General features: G+C 37.7%; 4 protein-coding genes across 4 annotated transcripts; 2 read left to right on the top strand and 2 right to left on the bottom strand.

Annotated features, from left to right (window-relative positions):
• Positions 1-3,201: 3,201 nt before the first annotated feature.
• Positions 3,202-6,007, bottom strand: LOC106299886 (polyadenylate-binding protein 5-like). The gene is made up of 7 exons (XM_013735903.1): positions 5,516-6,007; positions 4,551-5,320; positions 4,388-4,465; positions 4,201-4,290; positions 3,818-4,117; positions 3,519-3,728; positions 3,202-3,432 (listed from the first exon to the last, which is right to left on the bottom strand). Exons 1-7 carry the CDS (start codon positions 5,832-5,834, stop codon positions 3,202-3,204), a joined length of 1,998 nt encoding a protein of 665 aa, XP_013591357.1. The 5' UTR covers positions 5,835-6,007.
• A 2,913-nt stretch (positions 6,008-8,920) lies between these two features.
• LOC106299889 lies at positions 8,921-10,307 on the bottom strand. Its single transcript, XM_013735905.1, has 2 exons — positions 9,785-10,307; positions 8,921-9,322 (listed from the first exon to the last, which is right to left on the bottom strand). Exons 1-2 carry the CDS (start codon positions 10,166-10,168, stop codon positions 9,113-9,115), a joined length of 594 nt encoding a protein of 197 aa, XP_013591359.1. The 5' UTR covers positions 10,169-10,307; the 3' UTR covers positions 8,921-9,112.
• Positions 10,308-10,399: 92 nt separating this feature from the next.
• On the top strand, positions 10,400-13,603 carry LOC106299887 (cleavage stimulating factor 64). The gene is made up of 11 exons (XM_013735904.1): positions 10,400-10,654; positions 10,731-10,809; positions 10,894-11,068; positions 11,160-11,193; positions 11,278-11,495; positions 11,605-11,682; positions 11,763-11,798; positions 11,898-12,290; positions 12,660-12,842; positions 12,932-13,091; positions 13,203-13,603. Exons 1-10 carry the CDS (start codon positions 10,621-10,623, stop codon positions 13,082-13,084), a joined length of 1,383 nt encoding a protein of 460 aa, XP_013591358.1. The 5' UTR covers positions 10,400-10,620; the 3' UTR covers positions 13,085-13,091; positions 13,203-13,603.
• A 664-nt stretch (positions 13,604-14,267) lies between these two features.
• On the top strand, positions 14,268-21,621 carry LOC106299885 (exocyst complex component SEC6-like). The gene is made up of 25 exons (XM_013735902.1): positions 14,268-14,887; positions 15,019-15,057; positions 15,138-15,226; positions 15,306-15,396; positions 15,466-15,555; positions 15,648-15,718; positions 15,972-16,064; positions 16,472-16,498; positions 16,851-16,958; positions 17,145-17,280; positions 17,371-17,415; positions 17,806-17,861; positions 17,978-18,086; positions 18,424-18,564; positions 18,667-18,846; positions 19,301-19,384; positions 19,474-19,560; positions 19,743-19,787; positions 19,946-20,024; positions 20,289-20,358; positions 20,443-20,530; positions 20,622-20,711; positions 20,794-20,910; positions 21,052-21,114; positions 21,252-21,621. The coding sequence occupies exons 1-25, from the start codon at positions 14,759-14,761 to the stop codon at positions 21,381-21,383; spliced, it is 2,259 nt and encodes a 752-aa protein (XP_013591356.1). The 5' UTR covers positions 14,268-14,758; the 3' UTR covers positions 21,384-21,621.
• The last annotated feature ends 3,527 nt before the right edge of the window (positions 21,622-25,148 follow it).

Genomic DNA, 25,148 nt, shown 5'->3' with positions numbered 1-25,148 from the left:
TATTGAAAATCATCCAAAATAGCATATACAATATATAAGTTGAGACTATAAGTCACTGAGAATATTTACATATTAGTGTTAAAACACTAAAATATGATAAATCATTATTTTATTTACTATATAAAAATTGAGGCTATAAGTCATTAAACGTATACACAGGATTATAAGCAATCAATCAAAATATGATAAATCATAATTATAGTTTATTATTTTTAAAATGTTAAAATTTCCAAAACAGGTTATTTCAATACAAAATAAAATTCAACATTAAATAAGTCAAACTAATAAATAAATCTTTAATAATATCCAAATAAAAGAATCGCATAACCCTCATGAACAAGGAACACATTAAGAAATATAGGGTTTAGAGTGAATGAAGAATAACAGTGAACGAAAACGAAAAAACATCTGCGATGGAAAGTAAATCATACAAGCCGAAGAAAAAACCCAATAAACAAAAAATGTATCACACCAAAAAATAACAGGATATACTAGCGAATAATTCCAATATAAAAACAAGATTGAAAATTTACCATCGCTATCTCTGAAAGATGTTAAGTAAGAGAACAAAGTGAAATATCCAAGCCACAAATTATTTATGAGTTTCAAATTATTTTTAATCAATCAAAAGAAATTAACAAATTTAATTATCCTTTTTTTTAATATTAATCAACACTATTATCTTATGTTTTGAAAAATATTATTTTAATCAATTACAATCAAAATTTTCATAGAAACCAACCAAATACGCTATACTGAAATAAATCTAACATGGTGTGACTTACAAGATTTTTAAAAATTATTGTTCTTAAAGCAAACTAAATGATGATATAACATATAAAAAAGTAAAATAATTCCAACAAAATGCTCTCTGTTGGTTATGTCGAAGAAAATATTTAAAGAACAATGTTTATAAGATTAAGTATTATAATCAACAAACTAAAACATACAAATCTTGAGCATTTAGAAAACAAATCTCAAGATTACAATGAATATGCTGTCTCAGATTTTTGCTATCTTATCATCAGCATTTAGCAACTAGAAAAAAAAATAATTATTAAAATTATGTAATAGTTTTCAAAGGATCTTAAAAATCTTCAATGTAAAATCCAAAACAAACAAATATTAAATATCATACAAGCTTAAATACAATACAAATAATTAATTAGATCAAGTAGTAGATAAATTTAATACTTTAGATTCTCAATATTATTAATTCAATAAATAAAATGTTACGTAACATTAGTTAAATTCATTATATTTACTTTACCTTTTATACTATCTTACAAATGCTATTTAATATTAATTAAAATTCATCAAAATATTTAATGTGATTAAATTTTAAATCTCAATATTATGGTATCACATATATATAACAATCACACATTAATTGTAAAGTTTTTCTCACTACAAAGCAAAATAAGATATTATGTAGATAATTCAATCGTTTATGTTATTGAAATAAAATATATGTAGAATGTATGATAAAATATTATAATATATTAACAGTTTACATGTATCATGCAATTTATATAATATTTTAAAATACAAATTATATTTTTTCAAAATTGTGAATATGTTTATAAACATAATTACTACATTTATAAATACAAATAACTAAATAGCTAAAGGGTATAGTTATAAATAAACATAAATAATAAAATTGATAAATCATATTTCAGAAAATTATATAAAATTAAATAATTATTTTAAAGTTTATTATAAAACTACACTAAATTTTTAATACAGACTCTCGCGCATAAAATCTAGTATATATATATAAAAGTGGATTCTCGTTTCTTTCTTTACATCTGAAGAAACCTTATGAATCAAAAGAAAACCTTACTCATATGCAAATCAAAATCTCTACACAACTGAAAAAAATTCACTTGAAGTATTTAGGAGTTAGGCGCTCACAGCAAAATCGTTGCATTGGAACCAAAGCAGCTGCAACCCAGAATCAAAATCAGAAGATTTGTTTATCAAGTTCGAATGTTCGATTCATAACTTCATATCATGTTTCTGGGTTTCATCGACAAGAGATTTAGAGGAGAAGAACTGACGGCACTGAGAATCTAAAACCAAAAACAATACGACAAAAACGACGCAATTTTCATAAATTTTTAAATGAAAAAAAAACTAAACAGGCACCCTTTTATTTCGTAGGTACGCCCGTTTAATAAACAGATTTTAACAGGTCAGCCCGTAAGCTTTTATCTATAAATAAACGGGTCACGGGCCGAAACTTGTATAGGTAATAGGCCCGTTTTAACATCCCTAGTTGTGTGTATGTATGGCGCGGGATCAACAGTGTATGTTTCGCATTTTGATAAACCAGTAGATCAAATTTAGTTCCAGAACTAAGGATTGTGACTGAGATGCCAAATTACATGTTCAAAAGCACCAAGCTGAACAAATATTCTAATGCTGCTTGATCATCCCCAGTCAGTTAGAGGAGACAGATGGAAGATAGAGGGTAGCCTTACTTCTCCAGATGCAGCATCAAAGAGGCAGATTTTCTTGCATGTAACATGATTTATGCTTGCATTATTACTACTTCTCTGATTTGATTTCATTTTTTTTGAGCTACATCTCTAGGCCAGAAACTTGCCGGATGTAGTTTGCATATATAGCCGCTTTAACTATTGTTTAACGACAATAGCGGTTCCTTACGTCGTTTGAATGTGCAGATGCAGTAACGACGAGAAAGAAGGATACAAAACATATAACTCTAGTGACAGTAAGAGCTCCTACGCCTACTTACAAATATGTCGTTTACTTGGTAGATGAACAATGTGAACAGTAAGCAGCAGCACGAGTTGATTGAAAACATGCTTTCAAGCATAATGATATCAAAAATGTGTCAGTGGAGATGTAGATGATGAGGCACATTCGGTTTTCAGTTAATCATAGTTAGCAGATGCCCATTTCCATCCACGTGTGATGAATTAGAGATATTTTGTCACTCATAATATGCAGTCTAATATATAACATAATACTAAAGAACAAAGATTGCAAAAGAAATTAGAGAAGGTTCAAAGAGTTCAATCATTAGATAAACTAGTCTTAAAAGAAAAGAAAACCAAATGTAAACTAAAGTTGCAAACGGGAAGATTCAAGACGTCCTAAAAGTTTTCAAAGAGCATTTTGTCTAATAAAGCCAGAAGAAACATTAGTCTTTTTTATGGGTAAATACTCATTTCACTCCGTTGAGGAGGGAGCAAACTGGTCATCAACGGATGACACAGCTGATGGATTAGCAGAGAGTCTGAGGACATCCAAAGCCATAGACACTTTGGCCTTAAGAGCTTCAGGTGACTCAAGAAGGTGCAAGATCTCCGCTTGGTCCATCTCTAGCAGCATCCCTGTAACTTTGGCCACATGAACTGGCTCCTGCTTTTCCACAAGTGGGTAAAGCTGCTCTCCAAGAATCTATCATCATCAAAACAAGATCTTCAACAAATTTTATCTAATACAAGGCTCAGATGTGATGAGATATATACACTAGAGACACAAACCTGCGAGTGATTGGAAGGGCTAGCCAGTGCCAAGGCAGAAGTGAGCTTAGAAATGGGAAGGAGAGGTGGCCTCTGTGGGTTTTGAGAAGCATTGTGAGAGATTGCAGATGCATCCACAATGCCTTGTGGGGCAGCTGCTTCCACTCCGTTCATCCTGTTACCCGGACCTCCCATGTATCTCATTCCAGAGTTTACATTGTGCTGCATCATCTGCCATTTCAAAATAACAAAAACCAAGTTGAAAATAACAAACAATTTTGCTAAAAGTCATAGAAATAATATGGTTAAAGTTTACATACTTGTTGTTGCTGCTGAAAGTTGTGCTGCATGTTAGGAGCACCACGCCTGAACCCAAAACGAGGACCAGGTTGATTTGGCCTCTGGAGAGGGTAAGGCATCATGAAGTTAGCCGGGCCGGCACCCGGACGCACCCCAGGCATGAACTGAAGTTGGTACCCGTACCCCATAGGCTGTGACGGCACCAGACCTTGACCGTTCTGGCCCATGTACATTTGATGGTGTGGCCCTGCAGCTGGCCCTCCTGTTGGGTGATGATGGAACCCACCCATTGGTGCATTTGGTCTCATAGAAAACATAGTCTGAATAAAACATAAATAAGATGTGAGAGAACAAGTTTCAAAACACAAGTAATACAGTTCAAAGAGACAGAGGGATAAGAAACCTGAAGATGAGTCCTCCTCTCTTCCTTGCGTTGAGCAAAAGCAATGTAAAGAGGCTTCCTTCCAATAATCTTCCCATTCATTTCATTCATCTAAATATAAAAATAATCATCTCAAATGTACATGGGTACAATTAAAAAACATATAAATAAATATATAAACAGATTGTGAAAATGATTGCAAGCTTACAGCTTTTAAAGCTTCTTCAGGACTAGAGTACGCAACAAAACCAAACCCTCTGCTCAAACCTTCTGGGTTCGTCATAACCTAACAATGATTACAAACAAAACATTTTAGTTCCAACCTATGCAGTAACCTTTAAGACGTGTGTTTTAAAATCAAGAAACCAAACCTTGCTTGAGGTCACATCACCATACTCAGCAAACATCTCCTTAAGCTTCTCATCATTCACACCATCATCAAGATTCTTCACATACAAATTCGTTCCGTTCGACTTCTCCAACCTCTCTTGCTCATACTTCCTCCTCAGCTCCTCACCCCTCTCAGCCTTCTTCTGCGCCCTCCCAACGTACAACACATCCTCACCAAGACTAATCCCATTCATCTTCTCAACCGCAACCGCAGCCGCCTCAGGGCTCTCGAAGTTCACAAACCCGAAACACCTCGAGTTCCCACTCTCGTCTTTCACCACAACCGCACTAGAGATCTCTCCGTACTTCCCAAACGTCTTCTTAAGCTCATCATCTGTAATCTCCTTAGGCAGATTCTTCACGTAGACATTTGTGAAACGCGGGACAGCACCGCTCTCGCGAGTCCTGTCCTGACGACGGACAAAGGGTCCCACAAAGACTTGCTTGTCGTTGAGAAGCATCCCGTTCAACTTGTCGATAGCGGCTTGAGAGGTTTCTTCCTTCTCGAACTGAACGAAGCCGTAGCCTCTTGACTTTCCCGTACCGTCCATGGCTACCTTGCATGAGAGTATGGTCCCGAAACTCGAGAAGGTGTCGTACAAGGCTTTGTTATCAATGGTAAGGTCCAGGTTTTTGATGAAAACATTGCCTTTTCCGCTAAGTCTTGTGCTCGGGTCACGGTTCGAACGCATGATCCTTATGGGTCTGTCTTTGATCGGAGTGTAGTTGAGAATATCCATTGCTCGCATGGCTGTTACAATAATAATATTTTTTTAATAAACCACAATAATCAATATTCGAAAAAAATAATTTTTCTTTTTTAAAAAGTTCGATCCCCAGACATTCTTATAGGCACCAATCCTCAATTAAACCTAATCTTCTATTAAATCTAAATACCGCGTAGCAATAATAATAATTAATTTGAGAATTGGGGTTGTTAAAGTACCATCATCGGGATTAGCGAAGTTGACGTAAGCGTATCCAAGTGAACGACGAGTCAAGTCGCGACAAACCCTAACTGTTTGGACAGGAGCCACTTGGTTGAAGAGATCCAACAGATGTGCTTCGTTGACAGTTTGGCCCAAATCTCCGACATAGAGAGACGAGTTAGGGTGCGTTTGTAACACTTCGGCCGCCGCAGCCGCAACGGCAGCTACCTGAGTCGCGTGAGGAGGAGACGCAACTGTAACCGCTGGTTGATTAGGGATGACTTGATCAACCATCGCTGTCGTCGGGGCAATTCCAGATGCAACCGCCGCCGCCATACCGCTCTGATATTTAGGGTTTTTGTTTCGTATGTGTGCAAGACAGCGAGAGAGATTAAGTTTGTGTGTTTTGCGATCTTTTAAATCTTTCAGAGAATATTTTGCGAGATTTTTATTTATTTGATATTTTGGTTTTGATTTTGATTTTTTTCCTTTTTTGATAACTTCGGAGAAACGATAAGAGTGTGGTAGATGTGCTGTTGTGTATTTATACATTCGCTAACTAACGAATCGGTCCGTACGGATCTGAGTTCGAACTGATGTGTCTTTTCAGATTGACCGAGTTTTGTGGGCCCATAACTTAACAAATAATGTATAACATGGTGACACGTGTCCGTCTTTCTTTTGTTTTTTGTCGCCTTTTATTGTGCATCTACAAGAGTAACGTGGATATTCAATTTAACCATATATCCTCTACTTTTGCGTTTCTTATGATTTGACCTGACCACTTTACATGCGGGAAAGTACAGATAGAAGAGGATAGTACATAAGAAAAATTAGGTCAAAATTAAATCGTATAATATTGTGTTCAATTGTTTATGTTTTAAAAATCGAAGATGCTCTCTGTGATGAGTTCTTCAACGTGAGTTAATAACTTTTTCTAACATCCAACGTGGATATGATTCCAAAACATGTGAAAAGTATCAGGCAACTATTTACTTTTATTTGTTACAATGTTGATGGTACTTGGAACTATCTGATAAATTCAAGTCAAATTGTGTTTTACATTTTTTTTGCTATTTCAGTTTGTACATCCATACCAACTTTTGTAGATGAATTCATTCAATAGTTTCTTAATAACTTTTTTTCTGGGGAAGATTATTTGGTTAAAAACATGTTGACTTTCACCCATATACTCTATCAATTTGTTCAAAAGGTTAATAAGCATTCAAAATACAAAGTTCGTGTGAAAAAAATCATACATAAAGTCAAATAATTTTAGATATTTCCTAATCATTGTCTACCAACTTTTTAAAAAATTGTGCATAACATAAACTAGTGACCGGTACACAATCAAAATCAAGTTCTCTCCTACGCTCTCCCTTCTCTCTAACGCTCGTTTAAGAAAACCCTAACCTAGCTCCGGCCGCCGCTCGATCGGTAGCCGGAGGCGTCCATCTCTAAACCTTCCTCTTTTTGTTCTTTGCTCCTCTTCTTCTCGTCTCCCCTTAGTTGATATGCAATCTTCTCTGCGAGATCGAGAAACTCCGAAGATACTTTTGTTCGACGGAGGCGGTTCCCGAGACTTCGTGGAGAGACGGCGGGACCCAAGGTGTGGCGGTGAAGAGAGGAGTCGGCTTTTAGGACTGAAGAAAACCGGATCTGGTTTTCTCATTTTCAGATCTCCGAGTAATCTTCACGGCGGCGGCGCGTGGCTACGGTGAGACGCCTCATCTGCCATAGATCCACTTCCCAGAGCGGTGGTGTTTGGCTGGAGGAGATTTTACGAAGGGTGGTGTTCAGAAGTTTGGTCTCCGGTTCTCGGGGATTACGCGCGTCGAGCTTCACTATGAAGGAGTTGTCAACCGGAGTGGTGGGCTTGGTCGGAAACGTGTGGCGTAGCTTGGCATCCCAACGCCGGGGTTGGAGGTTTTTCGCTCCGGTGGCACGAGCTCCGCACTTCTTCAAGCCACTATTAGATACACCAAACCCGAAGCTGCCGTCAAGGTCCGACTTTCAGTCCGGTCTTTATGACCGGTTTTTGGCTATGAACCGTGGCAACGATCTCCGGTGTGGTCCAGGACTGATCTGATGTGCGCCTTGGTGTTGGTACTATTGATCATGGGCTGAATGCTTATCATTAGAGATTACTAGTCTGTGCTTGAATTGATACTCAGATTAGGCTTTGGTTCTACTTGGTTCATTGTTGTTTGCGGTTACCGTGGTCTAATTTAGTGGTCTAGTTTAGTGGTTAAGAGTCGGTTCATCTTGATGTGGGATGAACTCGATTCATTGTGGTGAAAAATACAACGACGCTCTGATTAGGTAGCGTAGGATTCATCTTAGTAATCTTAGGTGTTACTAGATCTCGTCGTTGTATGTCGGGTTAAAATCGTGTGGTTGTAATTCCGTATTCACTTTGGTTAATGAAAGTCGTTGTTGAGCAAAAAAAAAAAAATATATATATATATATGTATGCTGCCGTGTATAATGAAACTCTCCTCTTTTTTGTCAACTTCTCGTTTATAAAACGAAAGCCCAATGGGCATATAATTACAATGTGACTCATTAAAATATTAAGCCCATTTCGGAGCCACTATTTTAGATAAGTATAACACATGATCGATCGTGGCTTCGTTCCTTAGTCGTAGAGGAAAGATCGGTTCCAGAACCATCTCGCCGGGAAACCTTATGTCTTCCATCTCCGCCATGCTTGAGATTGTTTGCATGTTCTTCAAACCTTCAACCGCCGTTGATCTCGAAATCTTCTTCTCCGATTGTTAGAACTGAGCACCGGGAAAAGCTTAAAGATCCAAGAGTCGAATCTCGTCGGAACACTAACCCTTGTGGTAGCTCCGAGTCTTCTGGATTGTAACTTGAGATCTCCAAAGCATGATCCAAATCTCAGGACTTGATATTCGTAGAGACTTAGCATATTCTCCAAGGCGAAGCTTGATACCACCTCTGAATCAAGGACTAAGCATGTCTAACGAAAAAGAAGAACAAAATCTTTCGATCAACTGGGATAACTTAATAAAGCAGAAGGAGAAGAACTGGAATATATATAACTCAACCCAATCGGAAAAAGATAAGAATGATAATCAGTTCTGACATGGTTGAGATTAACACCACAAAAAACTCGCCAACGCGAAAAAAGTAAAGTTTCGCCAACACGAAGGGAAGATCGCCAACGCGAAGTAAAAGAAAGAGAAAAAAAAAAAAAAAAAAAAAAAAACTAGTGACCGGTTGTAGATTTTTATTTTTTCCAACTGTAAGATTTTCCATCAGGAATAATACAAAAGAAAATATAACATGGCTAGGCTTGTTACTTTGACCAAACTTTTGGGTTTCGAGAGATTAAATTATCTATTTCCACTCGGATACACATGAAAATGCATAAAACTATAAAGTTCAACAAATGCAAATGGAGAAAATGATTGCCCTCTTGGTTCTGAAAGCAAGCAATTTTTGGCGCCTCAAGGCTTAACAAAGACAACAAGTGTTTACCAAGGAAGGGAACTTGTTGGGTTTAAGATTAGAGAATCTCTATATTACATGATGACGGATTACAATTTCCAGCACATTTACAAGGAGACAAGATGTTAGGGACTGTGATATCACCAGCCACACTTCTTGAAGAAGTCTCTGGTCCTCTTCCTCGCTCGGGTGATTACTATTACTATGCACGCGAGCACCCACGGAGGAAAGTTCCCCATGGAGATATTGTTCTTGATCCACGCTGGGGGGTCTTTCAATAGAAACGTTATTAGCAGCATAACAATCGCGACTCCAAGCACGATTCTTGTAATGGGTTTGAGCAGAGAATCCTGAAAAAGACAACGGATATTGCAACTTTTATACGTTTTTCTTCTTATAACAATAGTATCAAAAGATATTGAGAGTACTGTGGCTTCCTTTCTAGTTTCTACAGACTACATTTGTCTTTGTGTGATTTTACTTGACCAAAATAACTAGGACCGGGATTTTGACCCAAACCAAAAAATTGGTTTCTGGTCCAGGTTCGGTTATAAATTCGGCAAGTATTAAAAAATAATTCGGTTCAATTCGGTAAGTCTTTTAAAAAATTCGGTTATCGATTCGTTTTAGAAAAAGTTAACCAAAGAACCGAACTAGTTAAACTAACCAAATTTTGAACCATAAACCAGAACAAACTGAAAACCGAATTTAACCGAAAGTAACCGAGACCATCGTAATTTAAACCAAAATAACTCGAAACAAATCGATTCCAACAGTCAAGAGGACTCCATCGGAAGGAAATAAATTATTACCTGAGGTTCACCGTCGATGAAAACGACGGCACCATCCCTGTAAGTAAGTACAGACCGGCCATTCCTATGGTTAAATCGGATCGGGACGGCACGGCCTTTCTCGACGTTGAAAGCGAAGATGGATTTCAATCCGTATTTCTCAAGGATAGATCGGACTTCGAGCTGATCCTGCTCCCAGCCGCCGAGATTCGACTTGAACACGTCGACCGGACCTTTTCCGCACCGGTATAGATGGATCTCCACCTCCGGCACCTTTGCCGCCGCGTTCCTTGGCCTCGATTCACCGTCGGGTTGTTGAGAATCGTCGAGCAACGGAATGGTCTCTTCAATCTCTTGTTGTGGATCTCTCTCCTCCGCGTTTCCCGGCATCGTTTCTATTGACATGGCTGACGATTCGCCGTTCCGATGTTAAGGTTTTCTGTTAATCTAAAGAAAAAAAAAAAAAAAAAACTCTCTAAAACGACGCCGTTTCGTATCTGGGGAAAATACTTTGTAGTGATTGGGCTTTATTATGGGCCTAAAGGGGATAAAGACGAAGAAAATGGCTTAGTATTCATGCCAATATAAATTTACTTTGCTCAGTAAAATTTCCATTTTTGTTTAGTTGACATAAATATCCTTCGATGGTACAAATTCGCTTCACGTTATTAATTTCGTTCGTCTTTAATTCTGAGAGCAAAACATAAAAGTCACACACACCCCCCATCGACGAATTCGAAAAGATCTCTGAGAATTTTTCACATTGAACTCGCTCGAATTCGAATTCGAATTCGAATCACACGTATCTTGGAGGTAGAAGATGAAGCTGAGCTTCACCTTCTTCTTCTGTTGATTCAATGGCTTCTTCTTCCCAACGACGCTGCGTTTTCGGTACTCCCTCTCCCCTTTCACATCTTCTTCCCTTACCACTGTTCTTGAATTTTTTATTCTCATTGTATGATTTTAGTTGGGAACATTCCTTACGACGTTACCGAGGAACAACTCAGAGACATATGTGGAGAGGTTGGACCCGTTGTCTCCTTTAGGTCAGTAGTAACGTCATTCATCAAATTAGGATTAATTGGCTTGAGGGTTTTGATAAAGAACGCACCTTTTTTTTCCTGATTCAGATTAGTTACCGATAGAGAAACGGGTAAACCGAAAGGCTACGGCTTTTGCGAGTATAAGGACGAAGAAACAGCGCTGAGTGCTCGTCGTAATCTTCAGAGTTATGAAATCAATGGCCGTCAATTAAGAGTTGATTTTGCTGAGAATGACAAAGGAACCGACAAAACCCGAGATCAGGTTCTACTCCTCTCTATTGGTCTTAAAATGTTGAACGGTCTTAACTAAATAAGTTATATAACTAAACTAGTTTTGTAATTTTGGGTTTTAGGGTCAAGGAGGACCTGCTCTACCTGCTGCTACTGGTATGTTTTGTTTCAGTTACTGACCACGATTGTCTTTAGAGAAACATAACTTATCCTTGTTGTATTTTCTTTCTTTTGTGTCAGATTCTCAAAAGCAGGTTGGAGGGCCTGTAGATTCGAATCTTCATCAGCCGGTGGGTATCAACCTTGCTATATCAGCGGCATCTGTTATGGCTAGTGCGCTTGGTGGTCCCCAGGTTGGTACACAAAGTACGCTGCAGGTTCCAGCTAGTGATCCCCTGACTCTTCATCTTGCCAAGATGTCTAGAAGTCAGCTCTCTGAAATTATATCTTCCATTAAGGTGTGAATCTATCAACATGGGTTGTTTCGTCTTAAATATTTACTGACGCGTTGTTGAACCGTTGTAAACTAGTGGTTTGATTGTGATTGTGTTCTCTCAATGGTCTCAGTTAATGGCTACGCAGAACAAAGAACAAGCTCGACAGTTGCTGGTTTCAAGACCTCAGTTGCTAAAAGCTGTTTTCCTGGTACTAACTAACCCATTCTTATTGACAGAATACTTCTTATTTCACCGTTTCGTGAACATATACTTTGTTCACTGTTGTAGGCACAGATAATGCTTGGGATTGTGAGTCCACAAGTTGTAAGTTTCTGTCTCACTGAGTATTTATTTTGTGCGTTTTCCTTCTGTGTATATATTGTTCTGTCTTAAGAGGGTTATTTCTCTTCTTGAATGGTGCAGTTGCAGACGCCAAATATTGTCCAGGCCCCAAACCTTATGCCAGGGCCTTCAGTTCAGGACACACAACTATCTGGTCAAGTATCTACTCAGAACCTATTACCGCCACTGGCACAAAGGTCACAGCAGCTAAGTCGACCTCCCCACAGTCAGTTTCCCGTTCAACAGTCTTCTAAACAACCATTTAGTCAGATTCCACAACTAGTAGCCCAACCAGGCCCTTCTTCTATGAATGCCCAAGTTCAAGGTCTCAGCGAAACCGCTCCATTCCAACGCCAAAAACAATTGGTTCCAACTTCCATCAGCATGGGTTATGGTGTTCAGACTTCAGTTCCAAATAATGCTATCCAGCCATCTCAAGTACCTCGGCCACCACTAACAAACTCTGTTATGCAGGTGAGTTTCCACAATATCTTATCTTTTCAGAGAATTAAACTATTGAGATATAAATTTAGCTCAAAATTATTAACATAGTTTAGCACCATAGTTTTCAAATGTCAACATTCGGTGTTACACCAAAGGACTGCTCTGTTCTAGTTACCATATCTGACAGGGAGAGTTTATTGATAGTGGAATATGAGTTGCAAAGGGAAAGAGATTCACGTTTGTTTTTTACTTTTCAAGTTAATAGTCGAAGTTCAAATGTATATCTAGTGAGTATGAAGAACGTTTAGTGGACTATATGATCCTTTTCATTACTTTCTTTCTCTTATTTGTTTTTTAGATTTTCTATGAAGTTAACGTTTGTATTTACATACTTTACAGCAAGGTGGACATATGGTATCACTAAACTATGGCAAAAGGATAAACGAGGGACCTCATGAATCAATTAACAGACCATTGAAGATGATGAGAGTGGATGAAAGGAGAACTGCTTCATTCAGTGAAGGTCATGCGTCTAACTCAATGCTTCCAAATCCAGTACAAGTACAAGAGAGAGCGCATCAGGTATAATCAGTTCACATCATTTGGAAAGTTAATTGGATAAGCAAAATCCTTCACAAACTCCCCCAATGATTGATTATCTTTCTTTACAGACACATATCTCCCCGGATGTCCAGGCAACGTTGCTCCAGCAAGTAATGAACCTGACACCGGAACAGCTAAGGTTGCTGACTCCAGAGCAACAGCAAGAAGTCAGAAAGCTGCAACAAGCGCTCAAGCAAGACAACATGACGCAGCATTCATAGCATTGAGGTTGTTGTCTTATATGCCATGAATCTCGTTTTTCTTCCAGAGCTGCCTTGTTTTTTACTCGGTGATATTTGATCTAATTCTCATTCGGTTCCTCTTTCTTCTGTCCCACAGGTTGGTTGGTTGGTTTGATTTGATTGAAACTAAACTTGCAGAGATGAAAAGGTTTTTGGCACACAGATTACCATAGAAAGAAGAAGGATTCTCTCACCTGAACTGGTGGGTGATTGTACTATTAGTGTAGCATTTATTTGTGCTGAGTTTGTCTTATAGTCATAGAAGAAAATATCAAGCCATCAATAATATAAAAGAGAAAGTTACAAGTCAAAAAGTCTCAGAACAACTGTGTCCTCTCTCTCTATCTCCTTTTTTTTTTTTTTGCTTTAAGTAAACCATCCTTCATTCGCTTTTACGTTATATCATGTAGCCAACTGGTCAGAACTTCAGTGATTAAACATTTTATTTCACCAAAGCTTACCAGTAAGGGAAATAAAAAAAGATGCAAGTTGATTTCTCGTTGAAGCATTGATCAAACGTGTCTATCTTTCAAGGTGTAATTATTTGCGAGTTTAAGTAGAGCTCTTTCTAATATCCTTCCGCCTATAAAATTGTATAGCAAGTACTACTTTAAGTATGAGTGTTCTGTTAGTACATAGTGTTTCCTCGGTCACCAAGCAGATCATGGAAGTTTATATTGCGAAACTTCTCTGGAAATTGCATCTTGGAAAACATATGTAGAGGTAGGAGGCAATTGTTTGAGAGTAAAACCAAAAACTCAGTACAAACACGTAGCTGCATGACTAAGACTCTTTTCTAAACCGTAAACAAAAAGGGACCTGAAAGCCTTTCCTCACAGCGCACAGATTCAGATAGACACCAACGCCAAGAGTACCCCCGAGAGTTCTAAATTCTAATCCAGCACTTTGAGGTAGGCCAACCTAAATTGACCAAACCAAACTGAACATAATCGAATTTTATTGTTTTTGGTTCAAGTTCGGTTAAATTTGATAGATTTTTTTAAAAAAATTGAGTAGCAGTTCGGCTAGTTCATTTCTTTTTCTAACTTTGAAACCCAAACTATATTCAAAATTTTAACCGAAATGAGCGAACTTAATGAGAAAAGGAAATGTCGTAGTTGTATTATGTTAAACTTGTGAGGATGAATAAACCAAGCAAATAACAGAATATTTCACACTTGTTGCTGATTTGCCTCTTTTTTTTTCCAAACGTGAACGCTGATCCGGTGGGCAAACACACATAAAAACCAACACCATGGTCGTTCATGAATCATGAGTAAGCATGTGATTTCGGTTTATACAAATCGGTAATTCGGTCAGTTGGATTCGCATAAATTTTTGTGGATTGAACCACCCCAAATTTAGTTTACTTTGATTAAAGTCAGGGTGATTTTAATTAAAGTATACGATATATATAGCATATGCATCGTATAAGTGGGCATAAAAAAAAAAAGGATAAATCAGAAGCGGTCAAGGTGAGGATTTCAGCGTTTCGGAAAGTTCCATTAGACCCGCGCGAGTGGAGAGAGAGACTCGTTCAAAATCGTTTGCAGTTGCTCTCCTCTTCCACCCGATCCCCCTTCAACACAATTGTTCTCAACGATCTTTCAAAATTAGGATTGGAGAGTTGTTAGATAAGCTAATCTAGCGAAGATGATGGTCGAGGATCTCGGTGTGGAAGCCAAGGAAGCGGCTGTACGTGAGGTTGCCAAGCTCTTACCCTTACCCGAGCTTCTGCAATCTATTTCTTCAATCAAAGCCGATTACATCGCTCGTCAACAGGTTCGACGTCTTCCTTTGAACTGAATTGGCTTAGATTCCACCGATTATCAGTTATCTCTGCGCGATGCTGTGTTTGAATCGTTAGGTTCCTGAGTGCTAATCATCATGATATTTTATTTTGAATTCCTCAGGCGAATGATGCACAGCTTAGTACCATGGTTGCTGAGCAGGTGAAGCTTTTTTTTATCTGATATTACTTTTGATTCTTTTTTTTTTTTTGTTGTATAATTGTTGTTTGACAAAACTGTAGGTTGAGCAAGCTGAGGCTGGGCTTGAGGCGCTTTCCGCATCTGAGAAAACCATCAATGAGCTGCGGGATAACTTCATCTCTATAGACAAGTATGTTTATATGCTAGAGATTTTGAGAAACGGAGTTTTCAATTGTCCCCCTCTAACGTCACTTTCTTTTGTGCCACAGGCTTTGTCAGGAATGCCAAACTTTGATTGACAATCATGACCAGATAAAGCTTCTGAGTAACGCCAGGAATAATCTTAACAAGACTCTAAAGGTAGCTCTGCATGGTCGTCACAGTTATTTAAATGCTTTCTAGTTTCTATACCACATTGTTGTTTTCTAGGATGTAGAAGGTATGATGTCAATTTCTGTTGAAGCTGCTGCCGCAAGGGACTCTCTCAGTGATGATAAAGAGATTGTTAACACTTACGAGGTAGCATGAGTTCTTTTCCTGTGGATTCCACGCATTTCTGACTGCGTCCCATTTTTTGCGAAAGTGAATAACATTCCTTTTGTCCTCCATAGAGACTAACAGCACTTGATGGTAAACGGAGATTTGCCTTGGCAGCTGCTGGAGAAGAGGTTGGGCGACTAAGGTTTGTATTTACTCCACCCTTTTCCTTACTTTTCTTTCCTACTTAGGTGAAGCGGGCCTGAAAGATTCAATTCCAGTCAATGATTACGACTGGAAGTGAAGGAAACTAGGTCCCCATGCTTAAGTAGATGAAGCAGTATATGGAACTGTTGTTTTCTATGATGATTTGGTCCCGCCTCTGGAGTCTGGACTATCTTTTCCTTATACAGTATCACGCCCCACCAATTTCTGAAGAGTTGTTTTGATGGGTTCAGGGAGTATTTTGAAGACGTTGATAGAACATGGGAAACATTCGAGAAGACTCTCTGGGGTCATGTTTCCAACTTCCACAAACTTTCTAAAGAAAGGTATTTTGAGTAAATATATACTTATGCTAAAGACCTCTCTGTTTAACTTAAATTTTTTTAAGCTCTACTGCCTCATTTTAGTATATGATCCTTGCTGGTCTTTAATAAGAATGAGGCTAATAACAAGTTAGATCAAGGAAGAAAGCAATGTCAATAGATGAGGAAGACATAGTTGGACTGTACCAATTATTCGATGGCTAGATATGGGCATATGTATCTGTGAAAACACAGTTTATGTAATGACATGTTCTCTTTGTTATATTGCCAGCCAGATCTTAGGGCTTAAATACCCATTTGGTAGCTCATAACTCTGCTAAGATATCAAATGTTACATATTTTTAGATTTATTTCAAACGTAATGATTAACTATTTTACTCTTGTTACCGATGTATCTCTTTGTTCTACAGTCCACAAACGCTGGTTCGTGCTTTGAGGTATGATTCCCCACCGACGACGTTCTTCTTATTTGTCTATAGTATATATACCAATAATTTTACTTTTCAGTAAGTCTGTTGCAACTTGCAAGAAAATCTATTTTAATAAGCAATGAAGATTGTGTATAAAGTTTTCCGGTGATAGTATTAAGATCAGTTCAAATTGGTAAAGTAGTTCATTAAAGCTATTGTGTTACCGTAACAACCATTTTTGGACAAGCAAATTGTCTCTTTCGAAAATCATTCAACACACATTGCAATTGTGAATTTTATGCTGGCATTTGAAGTCCTCCATATATCGGATGATGTCTCCGATGCTGGTATTAACTTACAGTGGTCTCTTCTTTCAAAGGGTTGTTGAAATGCAAGAAATTCTTGACGAACAACTTGCTGAAGAAGCAGCAGAGGCTGAGGGAGAAGGTGCGATGGCATCTGTAGCAAATCCTCGGAGGCCTGGCAAGTTAGTCTAATAAGTTTTTATTTATTTTCTTCTTGATATGTTGTCTCAGAGTCTCCTTCGCTTTTGCACTGTGCATATAACTTAGATAAGTTATGAACTTATCTAGTCACCCGGAAAGTAATGGTAATTTGTTGAAGATCCCATAATCACTTGTGTCATGTCTTATATTTGTTGTGTTTAATCCAGGAAATCTACTACAACGTCAGCTTCGTCGAAGGGTCTTGCACAACAGAAGTTAAAAGTCCAAGGCAAAGGCTACAAGGACAAATGTTACGAACAGATTCGAAAGTCAGTGGAAGATCGATTCGATAGGCTTTTGACGGTGGGACTATCTTTTTGAGATTTTTCATCTGGTGGCATAGCTAAAAGGTTATTTTTTGTGAAGTCGTTCTAACCCTGAATTATTGACCAGCTTGTATTTGAAGATCTAAAAGCAGCTTTGGAGGAAGCTAGAATGGTGAGACTGATTCCCTTGCTTGCATACTCTTCTTCATCACTGTCTCCTTTTCCTTTCCTTTCTGAAGTTTACTAACTTGTTACTCAACTAATTTTGGGTTATACTAGGCTTTTCAGCAGATCTCCTTTAGTTGACTGAATTAGTTAAAAGTCTTATTCTTTTGGTTTTTAATGAATATAGTCGATGGTCTAGCACGTTTTGTATTGTTTCAAAGGTTCCACATAGACCTCACCATTCTATACTGATGTTTCTGTTCCATAGACGTTAATCCCCAGTTTAATTGTATTATCTTCCACTTATAATGATTGATGCCAACCTCGTTTTCTTCTATTATCTTTTTCTAAAGTTAACTGCGGTTTTAACTTTCTTGCTATTGTGTTTGACAACTAGATTGGAGAGGAACTTGGCGATATTTATGACTATGTGGCTCCTTGTTTTCCTCCGAGGTTTTTTCCTACATCAACTTCCTTTTTTTCTTCTAGAACAATGGCTACAGCTTAAAATCTAATTCCATTTCTCCCAAGTAAAAATTATCATCTTGGCAATTCTTTTCTGTTGGCAGATACGAGATATTTCAGCTTATGGTGAATCTGTATACCGAGAGATTCATTCACATGCTCAGATCGCTCAGTGATAGGGCAACCGATCTGACAAATATAGAGATATTAAAGGTGTATAAAGCTTGATTCTTTGTAGTGTTCTTGCATTGCTGTATCGTAATTCAGACTTCGCATATTTTTGTTTCGGTGTGTTTACTCTGTATTTCATGGCCGAGTATGAAGACATTTTTAACCAACCATGCATGATATTCAAGGACTTGTCAAGCTAGTGCGAGTTATTTAACAGGGAACACCATTATTTGACATAAGTAGTTGTTCACGTTTGTATTCATGCCTTAACACAATGCGCTCATCAATATGATGCCATATTCGTTTTACCTTGTCTCTGTGCATCCAATATCCTATAGAGCAGTGATGTATATTCTCTTTCTCTTATGGATTTTGCTAGGTTACTGGTTGGGTGGTAGAGTACCAAGAAAACTTGATTGCGCTTGGTGTTGATGATTCACTAGCTCAAGTGTGTTCAGAGAGTGGTTCAATGGATCCTCTAATGAATGCATATGTTGAAAGAATGCAAGCTACAACGAAGGTAATGCCATGCACGTTTGAACTCCCCTTCTGGTTTTTGTGGCTTACAGTTATAGTAATTCTTTTTGCTTTAACTTTAGCGGTCAATCCTCTTTGATTGCAGAAATGGTACATGAATATCCTCGAGGCGGATAAGGTGCAACCACCTAAGAAAACAGAGGAAGGAAAATTATACACACCGGCTGCTGTAGATTTATTCAGAATACTTGGAGAGCAAGTGCAAATTGTCAGAGATAATAGCACCGATGTTATGCTATACAGGATTGCGTTAGCTATCATTCAGGCAAGTCAGAGGAGTTTTGGAAATACATATTTTGGTTCCCTCCCAATTTCTCTGTCTGATTATGAACTGAAATGGGTTATAATTGGAGATCATTCATTTTCCTAGTCAGGTTTTGTAGCATACGTATATGATGCAGCTCATATTCAAGATAAATATGATCTATATTTTAACTATTATATTTATTACGTAGTTATCTTAGTTATTTAATATTAAGATAATTATGTCTTAGATAGTTTTATCCGGTAAGTTTATATCCTATTATTTGGTGTTTATCTAGTCGTTGCTTATATAAGTGATTTCTAAACGAGTTTTATAGTTTATACACGGGAAAAGTATTTCGAAATCCTAAAGAACTTTTGATAAAGCAATGAGGAGAGTATTCTCAAACCCTAGAAGCTTCCTCTCCATCTGTATGCATGTTCTATGTTTTGATTAAGATTGTTGATTACTTCAGGTTATGATCGATTTCCAAGCAGCTGAAAAGCAGAGAGTTGGAGAACCTGCTTCTGACATTGGTCTGGAACCTCTTTGCGCTATGGTATGTCAAAACATATGACTCTTTAAATGGCACTACTATCATTCTCTCATTCTCAATAAAGAAACTATATTTGTTAATACTTCCTACAGATAAACAACAACCTTCGCTGCTATGACCTTGCTATGGAATTGAGTAATAGCACTTTAGAAGCTCTTCCACAGAACTATGCGGAGCAGGTAATCCCACTGCCATTTTCTGATCTTAGCTTCCTAGCAAATTTTTTCTTTTGATCGGAAGTGTCAAATTCCACTGCATCATCTCACTCTCAGTCCCTCCATACTCCACATCTAAATACGCATGCACCCTTGTTTGCATGCTAAGAAAATGCTTTGCTTTTCAACTGTGTTGTTTCTGTCAGGTGAATTTTGAAGACACTTGCAAAGGTTTCTTGGAGGTGGCTAAGGTATGTCAAAGATTCTTATTTATCCAAATGTAGTTCTTGCCTTTGTATTGTCTGCCCTTTTAGTTTCCCAGATGGTTGTGAGATGAAAAAGTTAAACCCGATCCTTACAATCATCAAAGTTAAAACATTTATGTTGCCATCTGGTCTTTTGATCGCAGGAAGCAGTGCATCAAACCGTTCGTGTTATCTTTGAGGATCCAGGAGTTCAGGAATTACTTGTTAAGCTTTACCAGAAAGGTATCTTCCATCCTGCAGGACTAATCTTTGTAGATTTGTTAATGTGTGAATAGACTAGAGGCAGTTAAGGCTTAGTTATCTCATTGTCACTTTTGCTTCTGCTTTCGACTTATTTCTATATGTTTCTCAAATGATGCTCTTTCATCCTCCTAAACAGCAATATGGACATCTTATTTCTCAGCGAGATGACATATACACTTGATACGTGTTCTTGCCTTTTGGTCCATGTGGTTTTGTTCTTAACCTTGTCTGTTTACTTTACAGACTGGGCCGAGGGACAGGTTACCGAGTTTCTCGTGGCAACTTTTAGTGATTATTTCACAGATGTGAAAATGTAAGTTTGTCGTGTTCCCTTTTGTGTAATATAACTTGTAACACTACAAATCTGACGAGGTCTTGGTGGTGAACGGTGATGCAGGTATGTGGAAGAAAGATCGTTCAGAAGATTTGTGGAAGCTTGTCTGGAAGAAACAGTCGTTGTTTATGTTGATCATCTCCTAACACAGGTTCCCCCTATCTATTCTCCTGCATTTACCATTCATGTATCATCAGTATGCATACGTACTGAACCTTGGAGTTGACGTGCCGTAATTCCAGAAAAACTACATCAAAGAGGAAACTATTGAACGGATGAGGCTGGACGAGGAGGTTCTCATGGATTTTTTTAGGGAGTATATAAGTGCATCTGTAAGTTGGTTAAGCACTTAATAATCTTATTTCATTTAGTACTACTTCATAACCTGCGATATCTACTGGGATTATGTTACAGAAAGTAGAGAGCAGAATCAGAATAATGAGTGATCTGAGAGAACTTGCATCTGCGGAGAGCCTAGATGCATTTACACTCGTGTACTCGAACATTCTTGAGCACCAGCCTGACTGCCCGGTAAATTAAATATCAAATTAACAAAGTCTACTCATTTAAATTTTTTTTTGTAACACAGTCTACTCATTGATTTTGCAAAGATTATTTCTCCTCAATATATACATAAATGATAAAACTCTTATAATAAATCAAAATCGTCAGGCCGAGGTAGTGGAGAAGCTTGTTGGACTTCGTGAAGGCATACCAAAGAAGGACACCAAAGAGGTAAACACCAAACTATTTTTAGGAACTTGTTATGTTTAGCAGTCTAAGAAACATTATATATGTCACAGTGCTGAGATTTGAATAGGAAAGAGAGAATACAGTGTGAATTGAAATTGGTTATGTGTAAATTGATGCAGGTGGTACAAGAATGCAAAGAAATATACGAGAACACTCTGGTAGATGGTAATCCTCCAAAGACAGGCTTTGTATTCCCAAGAGTCAAGTGCTTAGCTGCTTCCAAAGGATCTCTCTGGCGTAAACGCATTTAGAATAACGTTTGCGTCCGTCTCCTATTATTTTCTTGCATGATATCTTTTCAATTTGTTAATTCTATGTTCTTTGGTTCTCTCTCAATTTTTTTTTACCTCTTCTGGCCTGGAACGTTTGTTGGCAACGCAAACTCTAGAACATTATTATCGTACATTTGAATTCGCTTTTTTGGTTGGGTTTAGATTTCTTTGCATTTTTTGTTATATTTAAAAATTTTAAATGTATTCTTGATTCGAATTTGATTGTTCGTTAATAACGCCTGATGGACACAAACAGAGTTTTCCTTTTTTGATATTAAATGATACCATGGATGTTAAATGAATTGTTAAGTCACACACTGCATAACTAGTGATTTTATAAATGTTTCCGCTTGAGTTTCTTATATCAGTATTGGTGACTTTATACTCCTAGCAGATTTTTTTCTAACAAAGTCCACTTGTTTTAACTTATCTAGTTTGTTTGTAATTGGTTATGCCTTAACTAAACAAACCAAAATTAGGCGGGATGTTATCACAGCCATTGATGTATATGTTTCACGATCTAACAGCTCAGATTTAATAGACAAAGTGTGACATGACATATATCTACCATTACACACTAACCGTTGGATTTTTTTTGTCAATCTAACATCAACGGTTTTATTGCATCTTCTACACAATTTCATTTATTTTCTTTCTCAATCTTCACATATTCTTTATGTTTACCTCTTTATTTTCTCAGATTTTATCATCTTTCATCTCAATCATAACATATTCTCCGGTCAAATCTTCGATGATGGTGGTGTAGTGATAACGTAGAAGACATCAACGGTGACGTAGACGACGACGAAGGCTATGACACCATTCACGACGGCGACGGTAACGGTGACGTAGACGACCGTGACACCACAGTGACGTAGATGACAGTAGAAATGTAAACGATGATGAAGATACATGAAAAGGAGACGTTGGCAACATCGACGTAGACAACAACATAGATACAAGCAACGTCATGTGCTTCCCTCGCCTCCACGCGTGATACTTTGCTCTCTTCGCTGGTGTTTTCTCCGGTGTCTCCTCCACCGTTCTCCACCGTCTCCACCACCGTTATCAGTTCTCAACCATTGTTCTCCGACGTCTTGTGTATTTTTGCCACCGTTCTAGGGCATTTCCGCCACTATTTTCCTTTCTGATTTACATCCTCATGTTCATCTTTAGATTCCCACAGGTAATCTAAGGGACGAGATAGAGGTGGATAGGAGGTTAAACAATGACAATGATTCTCGTGTACAATGATTCTCGTGTACAGTGATTCACATCTATAACCAATGACAATGATTCTCGTGTACAATCACAATGAAACAAAAGTACACTAGCTATAAACAATGACAATGATTCTCTTGTACATGTGGATATCGAACTTTTGTGTACATATGGACATCATTTGTACACATGTACGCCATGAACAATGAACATAATAAAAAATGCAAAAGCTATAGTCTCTGAGTTGTAATAGTTCATACAAGAAGATCAAAAGGTATGCATGAATATTTTTCTCATTATTATATTGAAAGGTGAAAGTCTTTCGACACCAGTTTTAAGTGTCCATCTTTCACTTTTTCATTTTAATTTAATGTTCGGTTTTAAAGTTGTTCTATTTGCGAAAGTTGATGTATTTCGACATTAAAATGTATTAAGGTTGTTCAATTTGATATGCTTAAGCTTATAGGTTTGGACTTATCAGTGAGACATGATTCAAGTACATATGTACACCAAAAATATATAATACTGCACATGTGTACACCAAAGATTGTACATGTGTACACCCATAATTGTACGTTACAGAAACATTATGTACACATTCTCGTGGTCATCCAATGTACTTGTGTACACGAAAAAATGTACATACACAAAACACAAATCAATAAAAGTTTGTTTACTTAAAACATTAGTATCTCGTAGTTTGTTTACTTAAGAACAAGAAAAACAAAATTATATACGTACAACTTACCAAAAACATCCAAAATGTACTAAACGTTACATAACAAAATCACATACGTACAATTAATATAATGTTCATGTGAATGCATATAATTAAGGGTGATGGTAAAGGGGCTTGGCTGTAGATTCTTAGTCTTAGGTTTGATTAACGTTCACGTCATCCAAAATTGCCCATCCAAGCGTACACTTATCTATCGTACATGCACAAATGGTTATTAGGTACAAGTCTGCCAGCCCAAACATAGCTTCCGTACGCGTGTACAGTATGGGTGTAACGTACATGTGTACACTTGTTTCTTTGTACACATGCCACGAATACACTGTTTACAATAATTTTCAGACACAACCTCTGTTTCCTCCACCCGAATATCTCCGTTTCAGACTCCACCACCGCTACATACATATCATCCCAATTAGTCTATCCCAATACTCATAGTTTTCATCCTTATGGGATAGGTGAAAATCGATGCTATAACCATCTTCAAACTCCCCACACGGTAATCCCATCACTTCTCCGAACCCCACCAATGGGAACAGTAATGGTTTCCTACCAAAAACCAGCCACATCTCATATTTTTTTCTTACAAACGACTTGCCTTGTCATCATGCTATGAACAAATCTCCCCATCAACAGCCTCTGTGCTGGCAACTTGAAGAGCCCTCCAACGCAAGAACCTATCAACTTTGCCATCTCCGGTGTATCGTTAAGCGCATTTTCACCTTCAAAAGATAATCGACGGTTGTATTAACCCTCTTGTTAGGGAACCGGTCAGTTGCAAAAAGCCGCTCCGGCAGCAATTCTTTTATATCCTCCGCCTCCACCGTTTCTGCAAAACACAAGCAAAAAAGTAAATTCGCATCGGTTCTTACTCCTCAAAAAATCAACCATCGGTAATACAACAGCAAACTCACCTTCGGCGATCTCCTTTCCACGCCGACTCCATCTCATAGCCATCGCAACTCGTCTCTGAAATTTTTTCCACCGTAAATCGCCTTCATCGCTTTTTCTCTCCTTCGTCAACTTTTGGAATTCTCTCTCCGGTAGCCCATGTTTTACATCCTATACCTCCACTGTCTCTGCAAAACAAACTTAACCAGAAAAAGGCAAAAGGTACAACAACATCAAAGAAAAAAACAACAGCCACATAACAAACCGTCAGCTTTTTCCTTTCCACGCCGGCTGCGTCTCCTCGACATCGTCGCCGTCGTCACTCATCGCTCGTAAAACAATCTCCCTGGGAATTTTAATCTTCAGATGTCGCCGTCGTCGCTCCTCTCTCCTTCGTTGTCTCTCTGGTTATTCTTGGGTTCATCACCTAAGGTTCACCAACAAATAGAATTTCATTATTTCAAATTTGATAACTTTTAAAAAATGAGACAAAATATTGTCAAGTTATATTATGTTTTGAAAAAAAAGTAAAAAAAAAATAGTAGTTACAGAAAAAAGAATTTTTTAAAAATATATTTTTAACGTCGCGAGCAAAACACTAAACCCTAAATCCTAATCCATAAACCCTAAACTATAAACCCTAAACCCTTGGGTAAACCCTAAACCTTTGGATAAATCCTAAACTCTAAATAAAAAAACAATAAACCCTAAATCCTAAATCCTAAATCATAAACCCTAAACCCTTGAGTGTTTAGTGATTTTGTTTTAGAGTTTAGGATTTATCCAAGGGTTTAGGGTTTATCCAATGATTTCGGGTTTAAGAATTTGGTTTTAGGGTTTTGCTGATGACGTTAAAAATATATATTTTTTTAATTACTACTATTTTTTATTTATTT

Source organism: Brassica oleracea, chromosome C6, assembly GCF_000695525.1.
Source record: "Brassica oleracea var. oleracea cultivar TO1000 chromosome C6, BOL, whole genome shotgun sequence".
NCBI classification, from domain to species: Eukaryota; Viridiplantae; Streptophyta; class Magnoliopsida; order Brassicales; family Brassicaceae; genus Brassica; species Brassica oleracea.
The sequence above is the reverse complement of the archived record's forward strand: the minus strand, read 5'-3'. Positions and strand labels throughout refer to the sequence as shown.

Excerpts from the sequence above, each read along its gene's own strand:
- LOC106299885 (XM_013735902.1), top strand. The coding sequence starts at position 14,759 with ATGATGGTCGAGGATCTCGGTGTGGAAGCCAAGGAAGCGGCTGTACGT. Across the intron at positions 15,058-15,137 it reads GTACCATGGTTGCTGAGCAG|GTTGAGCAAGCTGAGGCTGG; the intron begins GTGAAGCTTTTT and ends ACAAAACTGTAG. Across the intron at positions 15,227-15,305 it reads AACTTCATCTCTATAGACAA|GCTTTGTCAGGAATGCCAAA; the intron begins GTATGTTTATAT and ends TTTGTGCCACAG.
- LOC106299887 (XM_013735904.1), top strand. The coding sequence starts at position 10,621 with ATGGCTTCTTCTTCCCAACGACGCTGCGTTTTCG. Across the intron at positions 10,655-10,730 it reads CCAACGACGCTGCGTTTTCG|TTGGGAACATTCCTTACGAC; the intron begins GTACTCCCTCTC and ends GTATGATTTTAG. Across the intron at positions 12,843-12,931 it reads TACAAGAGAGAGCGCATCAG|ACACATATCTCCCCGGATGT; the intron begins GTATAATCAGTT and ends CTTTCTTTACAG.
- LOC106299889 (XM_013735905.1), bottom strand. The coding sequence starts at position 10,168 with ATGTCAATAGAAACGATGCCGGGAAACGCGGAGGAGAGAGATCCACAA. Across the intron at positions 9,323-9,784 it reads TCATCGACGGTGAACCTCAG|GATTCTCTGCTCAAACCCAT; the intron begins GTAATAATTTAT and ends TGTCTTTTTCAG.
- LOC106299886 (XM_013735903.1), bottom strand. The coding sequence starts at position 5,834 with ATGGCGGCGGCGGTTGCATCTGGAATTGCCCCGACGACAGCGATGGTT. Across the intron at positions 5,321-5,515 it reads CTTCGCTAATCCCGATGATG|CCATGCGAGCAATGGATATT; the intron begins GTACTTTAACAA and ends TTATTGTAACAG. Across the intron at positions 3,729-3,817 it reads ACTTTCAGCAGCAACAACAA|ATGATGCAGCACAATGTAAA; the intron begins GTATGTAAACTT and ends TTGAAATGGCAG.